Here is a 19,203-nt window from a genome sequence, read left to right as displayed (position 1 = left end):
GTATGTGAGGTTCTGGTTTGTGCTTCCCTTGAATGACTGCCACTTGAAATGGCCTTCACTGTGATTAACACTTTGTTTTATCAAAAGGTCCCCCAAGCTATGTGCCAGCGACAGCCTTTCTCCAGAATGCTGGCCAGGCCCACTTGATCAGCCAGTGTGAGCAGCTGGAGGGGGAAGTTGGTGCCCTTCTGCAGCAGAGGCGCTCGGTACTCCGTGGCTGTCTTGAACAGCTACATCAGTATGCAACTGTCGCACTGCAGTATCCAAAAGCCATATTTCAGAAACATCGAATTGAACAGTGGAAGACCTGGATGGAGGAGCTTATATGTAATACCACAGTAGAACGCTGTCAAGAACTTTACAGGAGGTAAGTTGCAGGTGTTTAATTCTCTTCATTATTCATTTAGGGTAAAAAGCAAAGTTGTAATTAATTTTTAGATTGTATTTTATTGTTCTGAAAGAAATGGTTAATAAGTGAAATTGATTGACATGGAGTTACTTTTGTCTTCATTTTAAAAGGAGCTCCTACTTTCCTTTATAAGATAGTGTGTTGTTTTCTAATTAAAATATTTCCCATTGTGAGAGTGGTCTGATTTATTTAAGGTGAGGTAGGCTCAGACATTGTTGGTACCAGTGAGTGATCTTAGGAAGTCACTTAAGTGTGAAATTGAATTGAGTCCTACTCTTCGAGGATGTAACACAGTTTTCTTCTCTAAGCACAAGTTTCACTTACAGTTAGGAAAGTTAATGTTTTAAGCAAGCACCTCTTTACTTTTGTAGATATGAAATGCAGTATGCTCCTCAGCCACCACCAACGGTTTGTCAGTTCATCACTGCCACTGAAATGACCTTGCAGCGATATGCCGCGGATATAAACAACAGACTTATTAGACAGGTGGAACGCTTGAAACAAGAAGCTGTCACTGTGCCCGTTTGTGAAGATCAGTTAAAAGAAATTGAACGTTGCATTAAAGTGTTCCTTCATGAAAATGGAGAAGAGGGGTCTTTGAGTCTAGCAAGTGTCATTATTTCTGCCCTTTGTACCCTTACAAGGTGAGCTGGCTAACTTCAGACAGAACTGCTTCATTGTCCGAAGCATTAGTGTTTATTGAGATTGCATGTGTCTTATTTTTTAATCACAATCTTAAGGTACTATCTTACTGTCCTTAGCCCTTCCCTTGCTTGCTTTTCAGATTTTGAAGTCTCCTCTGTTACGTGTGCTTGTGTCTCCGTATGAGTCACCATAACAAGTATTATCTCATTTAGGCGGAACCTGATAATGGAAGGTGCAGCTTCAAGTGCTGGAGAACAGCTGGTTGATTTGACTTCTCGAGATGGAGCGTGGTTCTTGGAGGAGCTTTGCAGTATGAGTGGAAATGTCACTTGCTTGGTTCAATTACTGAAACAGTGCCACCTGGTGCCACAGGACTTAGATATCCCAAACCCTGTGGAAGCATCTGAAGCAGTTTACTTAACCAATGGCGTATACACCTCACTGCAGGTGAGCATAGTAATGTAGTTTAAATTTTGTAAGTTTATTTTAGACTTTGACCATTATCTTGCTCCTATCTTTAATCCAAAAGAACATTTTGATTTAGCTCAGTGGCACCGCGCCTGCCTTGAAAGCGCAGGGTCCTGAGATGATTCCTGGTTTTGGTGGGGGGGACTTGATTTCCATTTTTGAATGTTACTTAAGCAGTTACATTTTTTATGTGAGATTTGTAACCATAACTTGGTTATTATTGTATAGGTTGTGTTTTAATTTATGGCTTTGTCTCCAAATGTGTAACCTACATCTAAAGTCAGAAAACATTAAAATATTTCTCACGTATTTATAGGAATTGAATTCAAATTTCCGGCAAATCATATTTCCAGAAGCACTTAGATGTTTAATGAAAGGAGAATATACCTTAGAAAGTATGCTTCATGAATTGGACAATCTCATTGAGCAGACAACTGATGGCGTTTCCCTGCAAACTCTAGTTGAATCCCTTCAAGCCTATTTAAGAAATGCAGCTATGGGACTCGAAGAAGAAACACATGCCCATTATATTGAAGTCGCCAGGCAAGTGAATGCTAGCTATGCTCATTTTCCTCATGAAAGAGAGGATAGACAAGTGTAGGGATTCTGTGCTCTAACTTCCAAGTTTACTTTTCATTTTTAAATCAAGTATAAATGCTTAATATACATACCTTTTAAAAATCTTTAATTAGATTCACTGGAAATGGTTTAAAAATATAGGAAAGTCCTTTGCATGCTTCAGCTTGTGTCCAGTATCAGCATCGGTCATGCTTATGAAACAGGCAGTGGTGCTATTAATGAGCATATAGTCAGATTTCTCCAGTCACACTGGTATATAGTGCATGTATGTGCACATGCATGTGGAGTTTCACATGTGCAGGTTTTTACTCCTGCAGCTACATACATGTGTGCAACAACGTGCAGTATAGTATTTTTTGAGTCAGTCCTGGGAATCCCACAAAGGCATGAGAGGCAGTTTATTTGATGGTACATGCATCTTACTTCAGGTGAATGTTTTTAAATTAGCTTACAGGTTATAAATTTATTTTAGATATTGAACATTGTATTTCTTACCTCTAATCCAGAAAAGCAGTTTGACTTTGGAACCTGTTGAGGTTTAGTAGGTCCTGTAAACAGGCATTGTGCCCATAGCTTTGTCAGCAGAGACATAGGACTGCTTTATTTGGCCTTTCAATGTCTAATTGACTACAAAAGTAAAATTGAAGCAGTAGAAGTGAACTTTACCACCATGTTTTGTCCCATGGGAAATTCCAACCATGCAAAGTATAAATAAAGACAGTAGTATAATGAACCTCAGTTTACCGCCTTTGGATATTATTTGTACTTGGTTAGTTACAAACTGCTTAGGTAGGTTATTTTCAAGCATTTTTTTTCCCCCAATTGTTTATTTATTTATTTATTTATTTAGGTACCGAGGATTGAACTCGGGTCCTTGATCTTGCAAGGCAGGCCACTGAACCACTGAGCTAAATCCCTGGCCCATCAATTCTTAAATAATATAGGAAATATGAAATAGAAACTTTTAGTTTGGTGGTGGTAGTACTAAGGATTAACCCCAGGGGCTTTTCACTGAACTTCCTCCCCAGCCATTTTTTTTTTTTTTTTTTTTTTTTTTTTTTAAAAAAAATTTTTGGTACTGGGGTATCAAACTTGGGACTTGTGCTTGCTAGGCAGGTGTGGTGCCACTAAGCTAAATATGGCCCTGTTTTTTTATTTTGAGATAGTCTTGCTGAGTCCTGGAGTTGTCCATGCTAGGCTCAAAGCTACGCTCCCCCTGCCTCAGCTTCCTAGAGTGCTGGTATTATAAGTATGTGACACCTTGCCCAGTTCATTTATTTGCTTGCTTGCTTGTTTGTACTGGGGATTGAACTTGGGTCCTTGCACTTACGAGGCAGGTGGTGAAACCACTGAGCTAAATCCCTGGCCCTCCAATTTATATTTAAAAGACAACTTACTGAACTGCTGTAGAAAGTGGCAAAAATGATGGGATAAATGTGTTCAAAGCAAGGTGGAGAATTGTGAGGGGAAATTAATGGCACCATATCTTATAGTAATAAATATTGGAATTTACACATTCATGGTATTTTTTATCACATCTCGTACAATACATAAAAAATGTAATGGTATAAGTAGTTACCAGCCAAATAGTGATTTGGATTATTTGCATAATGTCTTTGTCATAATTTTTAGCAGTGCTTCAAAAAGGTAAATGCTAAATCTTTACACTTCTTCCAAAAGACTTTGTTTTATCTGCTCTTAGTGTCTTCTCCAGGCTGCCATATATGGTGAATATGTGCTGTGGACAGCAAGCCTTATGCCTGTTTGTGTGGCAGCCTGTCTGTACCTTATTTCAGAGAAACATTTTATGATAATCTTAAAGGAAATTTTCATAACATCTTGCAACTCTTTCCAATAGAAATATCTCTGTTGGCTTAACTTTTTTTTTTTTTTTTGGTTTTTGAGACAGGCTCTCACTAGGTAGTTGAGAATGACCTGGAACTCACTATGTACCCCAGACTGGTCTCGAACTCACAGCAGTCCTCCTGCCTCAGCCTCCTGAGTGCTGGGATTACAGGCGTGAGTCACCATGCCCGGCATTGGCTTAACATTTTTAATTCTTAAAAACTTTCGATAGGTCTAGCTATTTGGAGTGATTTTTTTGTGTGTGCGATAAAGTTGGAATTCGAGTGAACCTTAGTTTTACTGATAGTAACCTTAGGTACTGGGCATTATATTTTAGCTTTTTATGTAAAAATTCATAGTTACTGTCTGGGTACATAATGTGCTGTATCAGCTGTAGGTTAATGATAATATAAGGAGTGAAGGTGAATTTATAAAGACCTTACATTAAAAATGTGTTTGATTATAGCTAACAGTTTGCTAGGTCCAGCAGTTTTAGGATTGTCATTCTTGACATTTATGTATTGCTTTGGAGGTTTGTATTTTTTATTTGTAGTATAAGGTGAGACTAATATTTAGTGACTTTATGAAAAAGAATGTCAGTTCAGTTGTGCATAAAATTTAATTATATGAACAGTTACACTGAATTGGAACCATTGAGTTCATGGTTTGATTGTTGCTAAATAGCATTACAGCCTGATAACCTTTCCTTAGTGCCAGAAGATTTTTGTAGAGTATCTGTGAGCTGGCTGACCTTTTGTGTTCTTCCAAAGTGTGTTTTCCTTCAGTGAAGGTTTTAGCTTCTTTTTCTTTTTTTCTAGAATACTGCATGCTCAATATGGTGAATTAATCCAACCAAGAAATGGTTCAGTTGATGAAACACCAAAAATGTCAGCTGGCCAGATGCTTTTGGTAGCATTTGATGGCATGTTTGCACAAGTTGAAACTGCTTTTGGCTTATTAGTTGAAAAGGTAAATATTGATTTGGTTCTCTGGGTAATGTAAATGCAGTATTGTAATGGTTCAGTGTGTGAACAGTGGAGAAATGAGCACACTTTTCTCATTTATGTAGTTGAACAAGATGGAAATTCCTGTAGCTTGGCGAAAGATTGACATCATACGGGAAGCCAGGAGTACCCAAGTTAATTTTTTTGATGATGACAACCACCGACAGGTGCTGGAGGAGATTTTCTTTCTAAAAAGACTACAGACAATTAAGGAGTTCTTCAGGCTCTGTGGTACCTTTTCTAAAACCTTGTCAGGTAAGTACTCTGTATAAATATGTTGGGTTTAAGTACTTTGGAAGGAGATATTGATAGAGTAGGCTTCATTTACTGTACATTTGTAAAGTCTCAAGTGCTTTAAATAAGCAGTATTGTTATCTTAATTTTGCGTGAAATACTTTAAGAATTTCCATTTTTAGGATCAAGTTCACTTGAAGATCAGAATACTATGAATGGACCTGTACAGATTGTCAATGTGAAAACTCTTTTTAGAAACTCTTGTTTCAGTGAAGACCAAATGGCAAAGCCTATCAAGGCCTTCACAGCTGACTTTGTGAGACAGCTCTTGATAGGACTACCCAACCAGGCTCTTGGACTCACCCTTTGCAGCTTTATTAGTGCCCTGGGTGTAGACATCATTGCTCAAGTAGAGGCGAAGGACTTCGGTGCAGAAAGCAAAGTTTCTGTGGATGATCTGTGTAAGAAAGCTGTGGAGCACAACATCCAGATCGGGAGGTTCTCTCAGTTGGTCATGAACAGGGCAGCCGTGTTAGCGAGCTCTTTTGACACTGCCTGGAAGAAGCATGACCTAGTGCGCAGGCTGGAAACCAGCATTTCTTCCTGTAAGACGAGCTTGCAGCGTGTCCAGCTGCACATTGCCATGTTTCAGGTAAGGTGTTCGCTTTGTGATGTTTTTGCTGTTAGACAGTGAGGAAGAGACATTTAAATTTGTTCAACTGTGCCCATCCAGAGCAAACCCACCATTAACATTCTGCACCTTTCTTTACAGTTATTCCTTGTATTTCTTCTGTGTGGTTGGGATCATTGCATATTTACAGTTTATGTCCTTTGAATTTGTTTCTCTTAGGTTGGCCTCTGTGATAAGTAAGCATTATCCATGTCATTGAATATTGTTCATAAATGCAGTATTTCATGGCTCAATTTATTCATTATGTAGCCATGCTTTCTATGTTAAATATATAATTAAGGTTATTTCTGAAATAGTTTTTTCCTTATTTTTAAAAGGGGACAGTATCTCATAGTATGATTGTGAGGGTTAAATAATAATGATTTACATAGGATGCTAATAAGCTCAATATAAATGCAGCTGTTTTTCCTTTCAAATATAGGCTTCAATATTGTCAGTGACTTCAGACAAATTGGGTAATTGGACAGTTACAATTTTGGAAATTTATATTGGCACAAACGGTGATTACTTTGCATCATTTACATTGAAGCTGTTCTCCAGTAGTGAGATTGTTGCTTTCAGCCCAGTACATGTAACCAGTGTTTCTGTTTTGGATTTTATCTTTAGCTGGTTCTATATCTTCCATGTTAAGAAATTTGCTCCAACTTCTGAAATTACATTCATTAAAAATTAATAGTCCTGGGCTGGGGATTTAGCTTAGTGGTTCTGACAACTGCCTTGCAAGCGCAAGGGCCTGAATTCAATCCTCGGTACCCACTTCCCCCCAAAAAATAATAGTCCTATTTATAGGAATTGTTTGGGATTTGAGGGAGGACATTTTACTGCTTCTGAAAAACATTGTTTATTGCTGTCAAGTTGCATGCATTTTGAAGTTCATTCCCTAAATATTGACAGTGTTCTGCAAATCATGGTAAAAATCCTTTTTGGAAACCAGGCGTGGTGGTGCACTCCTGTAATCCCAGCCCTTGAGATGCTGAAGCTGGAGGATGGCCATGAGTTTGAGGCCAGCTTGGGCTATATACTGAGTTGAAGGCCAGCCTGAACTGCGTAGTGAGACCATGTTAAAAAAATTGAAAAGGTGGGACTGGGACACCTCAGTGTCGCTACACCTGCCTTGTTAAGCGCAAGGCCCAGAGTTCAATCCCCAGAAACCAAAAGCCATCAAAAAGAGGGAAAAAATCCTTTCTAGGCAGTCCCTCTCTTGTGACTGCTGCCGTTATCACCTTGAATGTTCTATTCAGTCTACACACTGGTTAAGAACGCGCCCCCCACAATTGTGTTTGGGGGAGGGTGTACTAAGATGTCACATAGATATAGAATACTGTCAGGATTGCTGTTTAAATTTTGCACATTAATGATCCATGACATTTGCCAGCCATGGTCTGCCTTTGGAAAGCTTTTGCCTGAATGTGAGTCTTCTGTAACATTTTTCTTACTATTCCTAGTGTGCCATAGAACAGCTGACTTTGTTTTTCTTTTCCTCTAGTCCCCATGCCTCCTTGTTGGTATTTTCTCTGCTGGTATTTTTAACATTTCTTTTTCTTTGAACAGTGGCAACATGAAGACCTGCTTATCAGTAGACCACAAGCCATGTCAGTCACACCTCCCCCTCGGTCTGCTATCCTAGCCAGCATGAAAAAGAAACTACACACTCTGAGTCAGATTGAAACTTCAATTGCATCTGTTCAGGTGTGTTTTGTTAAATTTCCTTCCAGCACATCTTACTTAGAGAAATAACTTATATTTTGATCATTAATGTTGTTAGTGTATATGTTTGTCCTTAGCTTTTAAGCCAAAGGAGCACACTCCTTCACCTTTAAATTTACAATTTTTATTTCTTCCAAGATAACTTGATCCTACGGTAACAATATTTTCAATTAGGAATAGAAATATACCAAATATTTTAAGTTTGTAATGACTCTGATATTTATTTGCTGTGCCTTTATATGTTAAGGGAATGTTGGTTATGGGGGAAAGTAATCCTGAATACTTGTTTACTGAAATTTATATAAGCAGTTATATCTGGTTTATTGTTAATATCCAAGAAGCTTGGGAATTACTTCCTTTTGTGATGTAGATAATATCACTTTTTTAAGTAAGAGAAATTGATATTGAAAGATTTTATGTATATCAGCTTAAAAGAACTTGTCATTTCTGTTTTTAGAGATATGTGTATGTGGCGTGGTGAAAGAAAATGTGAAGGCCTCCACTTGAAATATTTAATAAATAATGAAGTAGCTTTGTTATATAAAACTTTTCTTGGCATCTGAATTTTTACCATAAACTTGCAAATTTGTGGAGATCTGTTTTTTATCTTTTACGATCAAAAGTATAAATGAATTTTCTTAGAGATAGCACATAAAGCTCAGCAACAATTTGATGTGGCAGATGTTTTGCTTTTTATCCAGGGCCTTACATTCTACCACTACACTCCTTGCTATTTTTTGATGTTTTGTTTTGTTTTGTTTTCTGGGTACCAGGGATTGAACTCAGCATCTTGCGCTTTCCAGGCAGGCATAATGCCTCTGAGCTACATCCCTGGCCTGTTTTGTTTTGTTTTTGCGACAAAGTCATCCTATTTAGTTCAGGCTAGTTTTGAACTCTCTATGTAGCCTAGGCTGCTCTTGAATTTATGGTGATCCTCCTGCCACAGTGCCCTGAGTGCTGGGATTATAGGTATGTGCCACCATGCCTGTCCTTAATTTGGTTTTAAGATAGAAATGTCACTCCATTGCCGAAAGGATTTTTAGAAAAAGAACGTGAAATTTGCTTCTGCAAACTTAAAGACAAGACACTGAAAACAAGCTTTTCCCTTCCACACATGTTTGGCCTTGAAATATGCAAAGTGAGTCAGACATAGTGACACATCCGGGAGGCTGAGCCAGGCAGTTTGTGAGTTCCAGGTTATCCCAGGCTATGTAGTGGGTTCAAGGCTGGCTTGGATTATATAGTGAGAGCTGTCTTTTTTTTTTTTTTTAAGTCAAATCAAGCTGAATTCCAGAAAGACATCGTTAAAGATGTTTACTAAGTCACACATGTCTCACCCTGCTTCTTTTAAATTTCTTTTGTATTATGTGAAATGCTTGGCAGCTAGGAAGTGGAGCATGTAATAAACATTCATAGAGATTCTGCTGGCTTTTATAGGAGAAGCTGGCAGCACTTGAATCAAGTATTGAGCAGCGACTCAAGTGGGCTGGTGGTGCCAACCCTGCATTGGCACCCGTACTGCAAGATTTTGAAGCAACAATAGCTGAAAGAAGAAACCTTGTCCTCAAAGAGAGCCAGAGAGCAAGTCAGGTACATTGAACATGTGCTCATCTTTTTTTCCTTTTCAGAGTATCTGGGTTGGGGGTGGGCATGGAGGTAAACCCTGGCCTGACAGGCTTTCTGGGCATTCCATATTCTGATGATTTCCCAGACCTTTTTGTCACCCACTTAAATATTGACCTGTGTTGAAAAATAAACGCAATTTTATTTCCTTATTTGACGCTTTCATATATAGCTAAAGTGATGTAAAAAAAATTGAAATTATTTTCACATGGCAGTAAAATACTTTAAGACTTTATATTCTACCAGAAGTTATGTTGTTGTGTGGGAGCAGGGGACACATAAAAAGCCTGGTGTGAAAATTTTCAGATACAAAATTAGACCAGTGAGCCGGGTGTGGTGGCGCATGCCTGTAATCCCAGCCCTTGGGAGGCTGAGGCAGGAGGATTGCTGTGAGTTGAAGACCAGCCTGGGCTACATAGTGAATTCCAGGTCAGTTTCAACTAAATGGTGAGACCCTGTCTCAAATCGCCCCCCCGCAAAAAAATAGACCAGTGAAATAGGAATACCTCATATCCATCACCAAAATTTAATGATTTTAAGCTTCAGTCTTGTTTCATCCATATTCCCTACTCTTCCCCATCCATATTAATATAAATTGCAAATATATTACTTTATCTGTAAATATTTCTGTATTTTCCTTTTAAGATTTTATTGAAGAATTTAGTATATTGTTAATCATACCTTTGAAAATGTGCTTAATATTACCAATTATCTAGTTATTATTTTGAAATTAGGAGTAGAAGCAAAAGAAGAAATTCTGGCAGAAATGTTTCCCAAAATTTGGATGTAAGAAAAATTGTAGCAGACTAGGGGTTTAGCTCAGTGGAGCTGCTGCCTGCCTTGCCAAGCACAAGGTCCCGAGTTGGATCTCAGCACAAAAAAAAGAAATGAAAAATTGCAGCTAAATATGATAATACTTTATTATGCAGTAAATTTTACTATGGAACAACAATCATGTAGAAGATACATTTATCTTACTTTTTTTTTTTTTGTACTGGTGATTGAATTCTGATCCTTGCAGTTTCAGGGCAGGTGGCATAACCACTGAGCCAAATCCCCAGCACATTTATCTTATTTTCATGGCTGCTGTTGGGGTATTTTTTTTTTTTAATGCCATTTCATTTCATGGTTGTTCTGTTTCTCCACAGGTCACTTTTCTCTGCAGTAATATTATTCATTTTGAAAGTTTACGAACGAGAACTGCTGAAGCCTTAAACCTGGATGCTGCATTATTTGAACTAATCAAGCGATGTCAGCAAATGTGTTCATTTGCATCACAGTTTAACAGTTCAGTCTCTGAGTTAGAGCTTCGTTTATTACAGAGAGTGGTGAGTCTTGGAATAAGGAGACTTGGTGATTGTTAGCCAGTGCTATACTCTCAGTTTAGTGTATCCATGTAGTTTTTCAAAGAGGCCTTAAAACGAATGAAGTTAGGGACCTGAACCCAGATCATCTTTGTAATTTTGGATATATTTCTCAGGTCTTGAACTTTTATACATTTGTATCCTATATGATTTATGCAGAAAAGTGAGAAATCTTCTATATTTAAGGAATGTTGAAACTGTTAACTATTTTGTAGGTAATTAATTCAAGACTCAGAAATTTTTTTGGTCAGTTTGTATTTCTAATGTTAATATCTTTTGGTTGTTGCGATAACAGTAGGACTTACTATTCATCTTATATGTAAAATCAAATAAATGCTTACTCTGTTTAGGACACCAGTCTTGAACATCCTATTGGCAGCTCTGAATGGCTTCTGTCAGCACACAAACAGTTGACTCAGGATATGTCTACTCAGAGGGCAATTCAGACTGAGAAAGAACAACAGATAGAAACAGTCTGTGAAACAATTCAGAATCTGGTTGATAATATAAAGACTGTGCTCACTGGTCATAATCGACAGCTAGGAGATGTCAAACATCTCCTGAAAGCAATGGCTAAGGTAAGACTAATACCTTTGACACAGTATACCCTCTTTTACAGAAGTAGATAGTTTTGTTTATGGAACAGTAGTGACAGTTTGTTTTGTTTGTATGTATGCATGCATGTATTTATTTTACCCCGGTACTAGAGATCGAACTCAGGCAACACTGAGCCACATGCCCCCACCCAGTAACAAAAACAGTTTTCTTGGGTCATAAAAAAAAAGTCTGGGGATTTAGCTCAGTGATTCCACTGCCTGCCTCATAAGCGCAAGGTTTTGAGTTCAATCCCCAGTACCAAAAAAAAAAAAAAAACCAACCGTTTTCTCAAAGCCACATCTTCCAGCTTGTTTATAATTAAGTTAATTTGTGTTTTCATCAAACTTTTTAAAAGGAGATATTACTCTTCTAATTTTTGTACACAGAAACTAAGGCTTAAATTGATTTACAAAATGCGATGTAGTTTATAATAGAACTGAGATTTGAACCCTACACTATTACATTTCATCCTCTCTTCCTCTTCTCCATTACACCTGGTATAGTTTGCCTCCAAAATGGAAATATTGTCTCTTCCCTCCAGATTGTACAGTTAGTAAGGAAACTGAGCCCCCAAAGGAGACTGAATTACTTCATCACTGCAAAACAGTGATTTAATTGTAGCATTCTTTTTTTGAGTTTTATTGATGGAAACAAAATTGCTGTAGAAAAGAAGTTGCACTGTAATAAGCAAATTAAACAATACTTGAAAAATGTATTACCTCATAATAGGTGACTGTCTTAGGAATAGTTACTGATACAAAATTATTTTCCTTAATCATTAATATATTGATTATAGGATGAAGAAGCTGCTCTGGCAGATGGTGAAGATGTTCCCTATGATAACAGTGTCAGGCAGTTCTTGGGTGAATATAAATCATGGCAAGACAACATTCAGACAGTTCTGTTTACATTAGTCCAGGCTATGGGTCAGGTTCGAAGTCAAGAACATGTTGAAATGCTCCAGGAAATCACTCCTACTTTGAAGGAATTGAAAACACAAAGTCAGAGGTAAGAGTGTCAGGGCTAAAATGTGTAAAATGTAAGCAAAGTGTTCAGTATAATTTTATTTCTTGATTTTAATTTTTCAGCTTTGCTCGTAGTTTTGTGAGTAATCATATAAAACATTCCATAAACATGTTATAAATTTTGTATTTCAGTATCTATAATAATTTAGTGAGTTTTGCATCACCATTAGTCACCGATGCAACAAATGAATGTTCGAGTCCAACGTCGTCTGCTACTTATCAGCCATCCTTTGCTGCAGGTAGGAAGAGAGACCCACATCTGTTCACAGTCTATATATAGATGTTAATGTGTTTAATTACTCACGAGAGTCTAATAGATATATAAAGATTTTCTTAAACCTGGACATGTATCAAAGTCAACATACTTTGTCTTTTAAAAGAGAGAACAAAAATACCTTATATTCACATGCTCTTTAAAGTTTTGTTTTGTGATGTAAAAATATATGACTCTTGGAAAATTTAGAAAAATTGTTGAGGAAAAGGTATAGTTCCCTTGCAGTTATAGAGGTAAAACATCACTGTGCGCTTGTTGATTTACTTCTGTGCATGTATGTATGTACTCGCAAACTGGGATCATTTTGTAATGAAATTTTTGTTGCGTTTTCTCACTTAAATGTGTTACTTTCCTATCATTAAATCCTACTGGCCAATTAATATGCCATTCTGTGCACCGTATTAATCTTACATTGTTGCATATCTAAGATGTTTATGGTTTTTGATGTTACACACTGGTGAATGGTAAATCTCATCATACAAATTTGAACATCTTATTGTTGAGGCTGTATTTTTAGGAAGACAGTTGCTGTGTCAAGGGATAAGGACTATAGTTTTAAATAAAATTCTTCTAGTACTTCATTTGAGATATTTCCTACCAGCCCTGCTTTCCTCTTTGTCCTAATTTTCTGTTTACATGTAAATTGAACCACCAACTCTTTCCACAGCAGTCCGGAGCAACACTGGCCAGAAGACTCAGCCTGATGTCATGTCACAGAATGCTAAAAAGCTGATTCAGAAAAATCTTGCTACATCAGCAGATACTCCACCAAGCACCATCCCAGGAACTGCCAAGAATGTTGCGTGTAGTCCTAAAAAGGCCGTCAGAGACCCTAAAACTGGGAAAGGTAATTAGTAAAATAAGGCTGGGCCAGGGATTTAGCTCACTGGTGCTGTACCTGCCTCAGAAGCGCAAGGTCCTGAGTTCAATCCCTGGTACCAAAAAATAATACAGATGCCTTAAGATGGTGTATGAAATGGTGGTTTGACTTACATGTGTTTCATTGATTCATAGCTGTGCAAGAGAGAAACTCATATGCAGTGAGTGTGTGGAAGAGAGTGAAAGCCAAGTTAGAGGGCCGAGATGTTGATCCAAACAGGCGGATGTCAGTTGCTGAACAGGTGACTTTTTAAAAATTGAGCTAAATTTAACTGGAAAATTATAGGTTTATAGAATCCCCTCACCCATTTCTCTGGTTCATGAAGAAATAGGAACTTCAGCTTATATTCAGTATTCAGATTTTGAGTAACACAGCTCTGGAGTTGGTCAGATATTCATTATTATATTCTGATCTTTCCCAGTTAGCACTCCTTTCTCCGTGCCACTCTTAACTGAAATTTAAGGTGTGACCCAAGATTATCTGACGGTTTCACATGAAATGAGGAGGACATGTCCAGTACAGGAATGGTATCTGTAAAAGCTCAGGCAGTGTTTGTCTGAAGTCCTTACTCAGAAATTTTCTCATTAGTGTTATTGATATATAAATTTGAGGATTATTCCTTTTACCCCCAGCTGTTTATTTCAAGGATTTTTAACCCTACAGAAAAGCTTTAGGAATGCCCATGTACTTTTTACATTAACTTACCAGTTCTTAGTATTTTCCCATATTCATGTCATCATTCTTTGGATATATGCATAACATGAATTCAACAGGTTTTACTCCAAGAATGTGTAGGGGCTTGTTGGGGTTCTCTTCATCTCAGAATTGAAAAGAAACTTTCCCAAGACACATGTATCTTGCAATTGTGGTGTTAGAGAACTGAACTTCTTTTTCCACAATAGCACTACTTGTCCTTTGGGTCATTAATTTGGATAATTAGAACCTTTATGTTTGCAGTGCATAATAATAACATTCATTGTGTGGATGGATAATTAGAAACTGAAATAATTCATAAACCAGTGTGGTGGCACATGCCTGTAATCTCAGCACTGTGAGGCTGAGGCAGGAAGATCTCTGTGCTTGAGACAAACCTGACCGAGACAGTGTCTCCAAAAAAAAAAAAAAAAAAAAAATCCATGTAACTTGTATTTGAAGCATGTCTTTTCAAGTTCTCAATGGCTTTAAATATCATTCCACCTATTTTTACAGGTTGACTATGTCATTAAGGAAGCGACTAATCTAGATAACTTGGCTCAGCTCTATGAAGGATGGACAGCCTGGGTGTGAATGGCAAGACAGTAGATGCGTCTGGTTAAGCGAGGTCAGACATCCACCAGAATCAACTCAGCCTCTGGTATCCAAAGCCACACCACAGTCGGTGGTGATGCAACTGGGGGCTTACTCTGAGGAAAACCTAGGAAATCTCGGTGCACTAGGAAGTGAGTCCTGCAGGACAGCTGCACTCAGGGATACGCCCAACACCATGGCCTGCAACCCCAGGGTCACGGGTAAAGAAAGCAAGCTCACCGCCTGAACATGGAGATTGTCTTTCTGCCACAGAACAGCTGCAAACGTGTCAGGAGGTTAGCTGAGAAAGAAATCGGGATGCCGCGGAGCACAGAGTGATTTGGAACTCCATTCCACCTGACCCTGTGTGTACAATCCAGGAAAAACAAACCCAGCTCAGAAACAGAGAAAACTGGGGCCGCGAAGAAATCAGAGCCAAGGAAGATACGATGCATTCAGATTCTTGTAAAAACACTTGTTGCTTGGCAACAGTACTGGTTAGGTTAACCAGTGAGTACAAAAAGGTTATGTGATTCGAATTTCAGAAATGGACTGAAAACAGAGAGCTTTGTAACAGTTACACTACATTGCAAGAACTTCTAAATGAAGGGGAAAAAACTACCCCATCAATCCCTGCTCCTCCACACCACTTCCTCTTCCCTTTTTACCTAATCTAGTGGATTAGCCATCTTTCAGATTCACTTTTATTTCAATTGTTATATTTTGTATACTTCCAACTTGATGTTGTTAACTTGTATTTGGAGAGGTAAACAGGAATTTCTCCAAAACCACTGATAACATGTAAAATTCAAGCATTGTTTAAAAGTCTAAGGATCACATACAAAATGTAATTGATTATTTGAGTAATTTCTGTGATTCTATCATGTACAGTTTGCAGAATTGTTACTGTGCATTCAAAAGTAATGAATATTACAGACATTCGATTTAATGTACTCTCCCCTTTTCTTATAGTGTGCATTTTTGAAGGTCATCAAATTTTCCCTCTTCTGTGATTGCTATCTTTTTTTTTTTAACCTTTCAACTTTTCTTTCTTAGTAAGTAGCTACTCTGATGTAGTCTTTTACCTTTTTAAAAACCAGAATACAGTACCTATTGAAGTTCTATATTGTTGACTACAGATTAACAATAAGGCGATGTTCTGGTGGAGGTAGAGTGAAATGTTTAATTCATTTTTCTTATTTGATACTTTTAATTTATAACTTGTAAATTAAAAGTGCTTTAGTTTGCTTGGCCATTTCAGAACATGTACGTGAAACAGCAAAAGTAAAAACCACCAACATCTTTTATTAAGTTCAGTTAATAGTCTGAGAAGTGCTTTATTTTTGCATAATTTTAACAGCTTGCTCTTCCGTGATATAGTACAATGAATTCATGATCAAGGTTTCCTTAAATTTAACATTGCATTTCAGTATTGACTGAACTAAATTGTTGATCTAAAATTAAAATGCAGACTAGGATTTTTAAAATCACACATCAACACAAAATAGAACACAATTTAAACCTTAACTGTTTATTTGCTTGCATTTTACAGATTAGGACAGTGGTCACTTTCTACTTGCTAGTCCTCACAGACACACTGGAAAGGAGATACTAAGGAAAAATTCCACATAGCTCTGGTCCTTTTCTTTATTCTGTTTGCCACATTTGATTTATAATCTTTACCCAGGAGAAGATAAATTTCAGTACCAGTACTTAAACAAGTATTGGTAGAACGGTGGTGTTTTTGAAAACCCGTGTGGTCCAGAAACAAGGAAATTAGTACATCAAGTTTTATTTTCTTCATTGATTTTGAACCTTATTTTTCACAGTCAAAACAACCTAGCAGAAATATTATTGCCATTTTGTATTTTGCATGCTGCTTTATTTCCCAGAGGCTTTGGGAGCTCCTGCACTCATTTCCTGATCATCTCTGCTAGTCTTCAGCAACATTCTTGTCGCCAGGAAAAACTTACCGTGATGATAAAACCAGTTCATACTTGTCTATTTAGATAGTATTTGAAATTGCTTCCACTTGGGTAAAGAAGGTAAAAAAGATAGTTGAATTTTATTGTATTTGAGTTTCAGGCTTCAGAAGTACCTGGAAACCTTATTCAAGCAAAAAAGAAAAGAAAAAAAAAAGCTTTATTTTATAAAACATGTGCCTCTGATCACTTTTATTTTAAAATGGTCCCTCATAGAACAGTATAGCATATATAATATGTGTTAGGTTGTAGGGTACATACGAGTAACTGATAACTTCAAAGCTGGCTCTTTACTGACTCTGGACAAGACCCTAGTCTGTACAGTTTGGTTTCCCCTCTGATACCATTCTAGCCAGTTTCAACTTCTATGAGAGACCACATCAGTAAGATTAAGAAGACAGGGCCACATTTTGGTGATTATCTTGTAAAATAAAGTCAGAGTGCTATAGTTTTGAAGTCATACATTTTTTATGACAAAATATCTGTGGAGATCCAAGGGGTCCTCTCTGTCTCTGTCTGTCTCTCATTCAGAGGGTACAGAATAACCTACAAACAACCTCTTCTATTCAAAGCATCCTTGGAAATTAAAGTCTTAAGTGTTTTGTTGTCTTTTCTGGAATTGCCTAATTTTTAGTTGGTTTTTATACAATGCTTTGGCAGCTTAGCATACTGTTTATGGAGCTTTTCTCTTACTGTTTCTTTGGTGTATCTTGAAATTTCTGTATTTCTGGTCATGAGTTCATAACATAGTTTGTTGGGTGATTAAAATTCTTCTTTGACCCTTGTAGCGAGTTGCGATGTGTGAGATCTCTGTGTGAGAACTGGTAATCAGACTCTTGATTTGCTTCCCTGAATTGGTCTTTCAAAGCTCACATGTCAGGTTCAGGGTGAGGGTTTGTAATACAAAGAAAAACTTCCATCACTTTTGCCCTTAACATTTGTCTCTATTACCTAAATTTAATAAGTAGTTTTCTTAATTTTTGTCCATGTTTGGTGTTACCGCATTATATTTTGTTTTTCTTAACTGTGGTTGTTCTGATGTGTGAAATTTAAGGAAAGAGCCATTAAAAAAATGCCAAGCAGGGCAATGCAAGTACAGCCAAATATTAGAGTTGATGTGCAATCTTAGGTCCTTTTTAATCTGGGGTATTATAGGCAGTACTTTAAATCAAAGTCTTCCTGGCCTATTTTCCTCCACATTTTTGTAATTATTCTGGGGGCTTACTTGTTTGGCAGTACTAAAATCAAAGGAGCTGGTTCTTCTTCAAATTCTTTTCATATTAGTGAAAGCGCCTACAGCTAGCCTGTTACTCCTGTTTGTATACATCAAATATCAGTGAATGCATCACTATTAGCACATATAAGCATCTTTGTTTTACATAAATTTATATGTGTGAAAACCAGTGTTCCATTTTATATCTTGTTGAGCTTATAAAATGCCAGTAATTTAGAATTAGGACCCCCCCCCACACGCATTACAAACGTAGAAATAATAATGCGAGGGTTACTTAAAGGAGGTGGATTTTGTTTTCAGTTATTTGGGTAGTATTAGAATCCTCCTATGGGGAAATACTAGCAAGCATCACAAAATTTTCTAAATGTTGGGGAGGAAAAATTCACTGTATTATGAAACCCTAAGGGTTTGCTGCATTTTTCCTGGTTTTTGGCCTGGATAACACGTCAATATCCTTATTTAGAAAAGGGCAAACTGACTCTGAGAAAAGCTTTTGGGTTCAAGAGTTAGTTACAAAGCAGTCACTTAGGGTCCCTTGCTTTCCATGGAAATTTGGGCTTACTAGGAAAACGAAACCAAACCTGTAGGGCTAATGTGAAAACTCATACAGTTAGCTCAACTTCTGAAGATGGCAAAGAACTGCATGTTATTCTGAAATGCAGATTTTAGAATGTTTTTCTTTCAAAAATCCAGTGTTTCTGGTTGTTTTTCTTTTCCTGACAGTCAAATGTCAGGTCCTGTTTAAAGTTACTATGTCACTCACTTTTCTGGCTTAAATTTCTCTTATATTTCCACCTCTAATGTCAGTGGCAATGGCATCATACTTCACGTTAATTTAGTTTTTACCCTTATTATAGGAGCAAGTTGAGTTGAACCGAATCTTCCTTGTCCTAGTAACATTGTATAAATAGTGGCTTCTCTGTACAAAAGGTTGTAATGCCTCCTGATGGATATAATTTTGTGATTGTATTTAAAAGTCGAATAAATCACACCAGCTTCCTGAAAATGTTCATAATGCATCTTTTGGAAATCAAAAATACAATACATGCCTACTTTGCATATTTGCATTAACATGGCAAAGATTGTATGGAATACCTGTTTTTTAAAAAATAAAGGTTCAGTCTTAAAAGATGTAGCATTTAAGCTCTGAATTATTGAATTAGATTCCAGTATACCTCATTTTTAGAATATGGGTAGTCTCTTTAAGCACTAATTATCTCCAAAATTTAAAAAATTTCATTTTCAAAAAAAATATTTTACTCTCAATTTTCTCTTCAGTGTTTAATCGGCAGTGGAAATTTGCTTCAGTTGGAAAGTTCCTAGTATTAAGGACAAATTTATTAAGCTTAATTTCG

General features: G+C 37.1%; 1 protein-coding gene across 1 annotated transcript in view; it reads left to right on the top strand.

Annotated features, from left to right (window-relative positions):
- Nucleotides 1-18,979, top strand: part of Smg1 (SMG1 nonsense mediated mRNA decay associated PI3K related kinase) — a 78,717-nt gene extending 59,738 nt beyond the window's left edge. Inside the window, exons 48-63 of the mRNA XM_010610757.2 lie at nucleotides 88-367; nucleotides 781-1,053; nucleotides 1,267-1,501; nucleotides 1,839-2,065; nucleotides 4,765-4,915; nucleotides 5,016-5,205; nucleotides 5,367-5,836; nucleotides 7,427-7,564; nucleotides 9,020-9,172; nucleotides 10,354-10,533; nucleotides 10,920-11,147; nucleotides 11,963-12,174; nucleotides 12,324-12,430; nucleotides 13,133-13,312; nucleotides 13,480-13,586; nucleotides 14,555-18,979. Of these exons, the coding sequence (XP_010609059.1) occupies nucleotides 88-367; nucleotides 781-1,053; nucleotides 1,267-1,501; nucleotides 1,839-2,065; nucleotides 4,765-4,915; nucleotides 5,016-5,205; nucleotides 5,367-5,836; nucleotides 7,427-7,564; nucleotides 9,020-9,172; nucleotides 10,354-10,533; nucleotides 10,920-11,147; nucleotides 11,963-12,174; nucleotides 12,324-12,430; nucleotides 13,133-13,312; nucleotides 13,480-13,586; nucleotides 14,555-14,632 (3,209 nt within the window). The 3' untranslated portion in view covers nucleotides 14,633-18,979. The remainder of the gene's footprint in view (nucleotides 1-87; nucleotides 368-780; nucleotides 1,054-1,266; nucleotides 1,502-1,838; nucleotides 2,066-4,764; nucleotides 4,916-5,015; nucleotides 5,206-5,366; nucleotides 5,837-7,426; nucleotides 7,565-9,019; nucleotides 9,173-10,353; nucleotides 10,534-10,919; nucleotides 11,148-11,962; nucleotides 12,175-12,323; nucleotides 12,431-13,132; nucleotides 13,313-13,479; nucleotides 13,587-14,554) is intronic.
- The last annotated feature ends 224 nt before the right edge of the window (nucleotides 18,980-19,203 follow it).

The sequence above is a fragment of the Fukomys damarensis genome, unplaced genomic scaffold (genome assembly GCF_012274545.1).
Source record: "Fukomys damarensis isolate Sample0158 unplaced genomic scaffold, DMR_v1.0_HiC HiC_scaffold_34, whole genome shotgun sequence".
NCBI lineage: Eukaryota > Metazoa > Chordata > Mammalia > Rodentia > Bathyergidae > Fukomys > Fukomys damarensis.
Note: the sequence above shows the minus strand (reverse complement) of the source record. Positions and strands in the feature narration are given on the sequence as shown.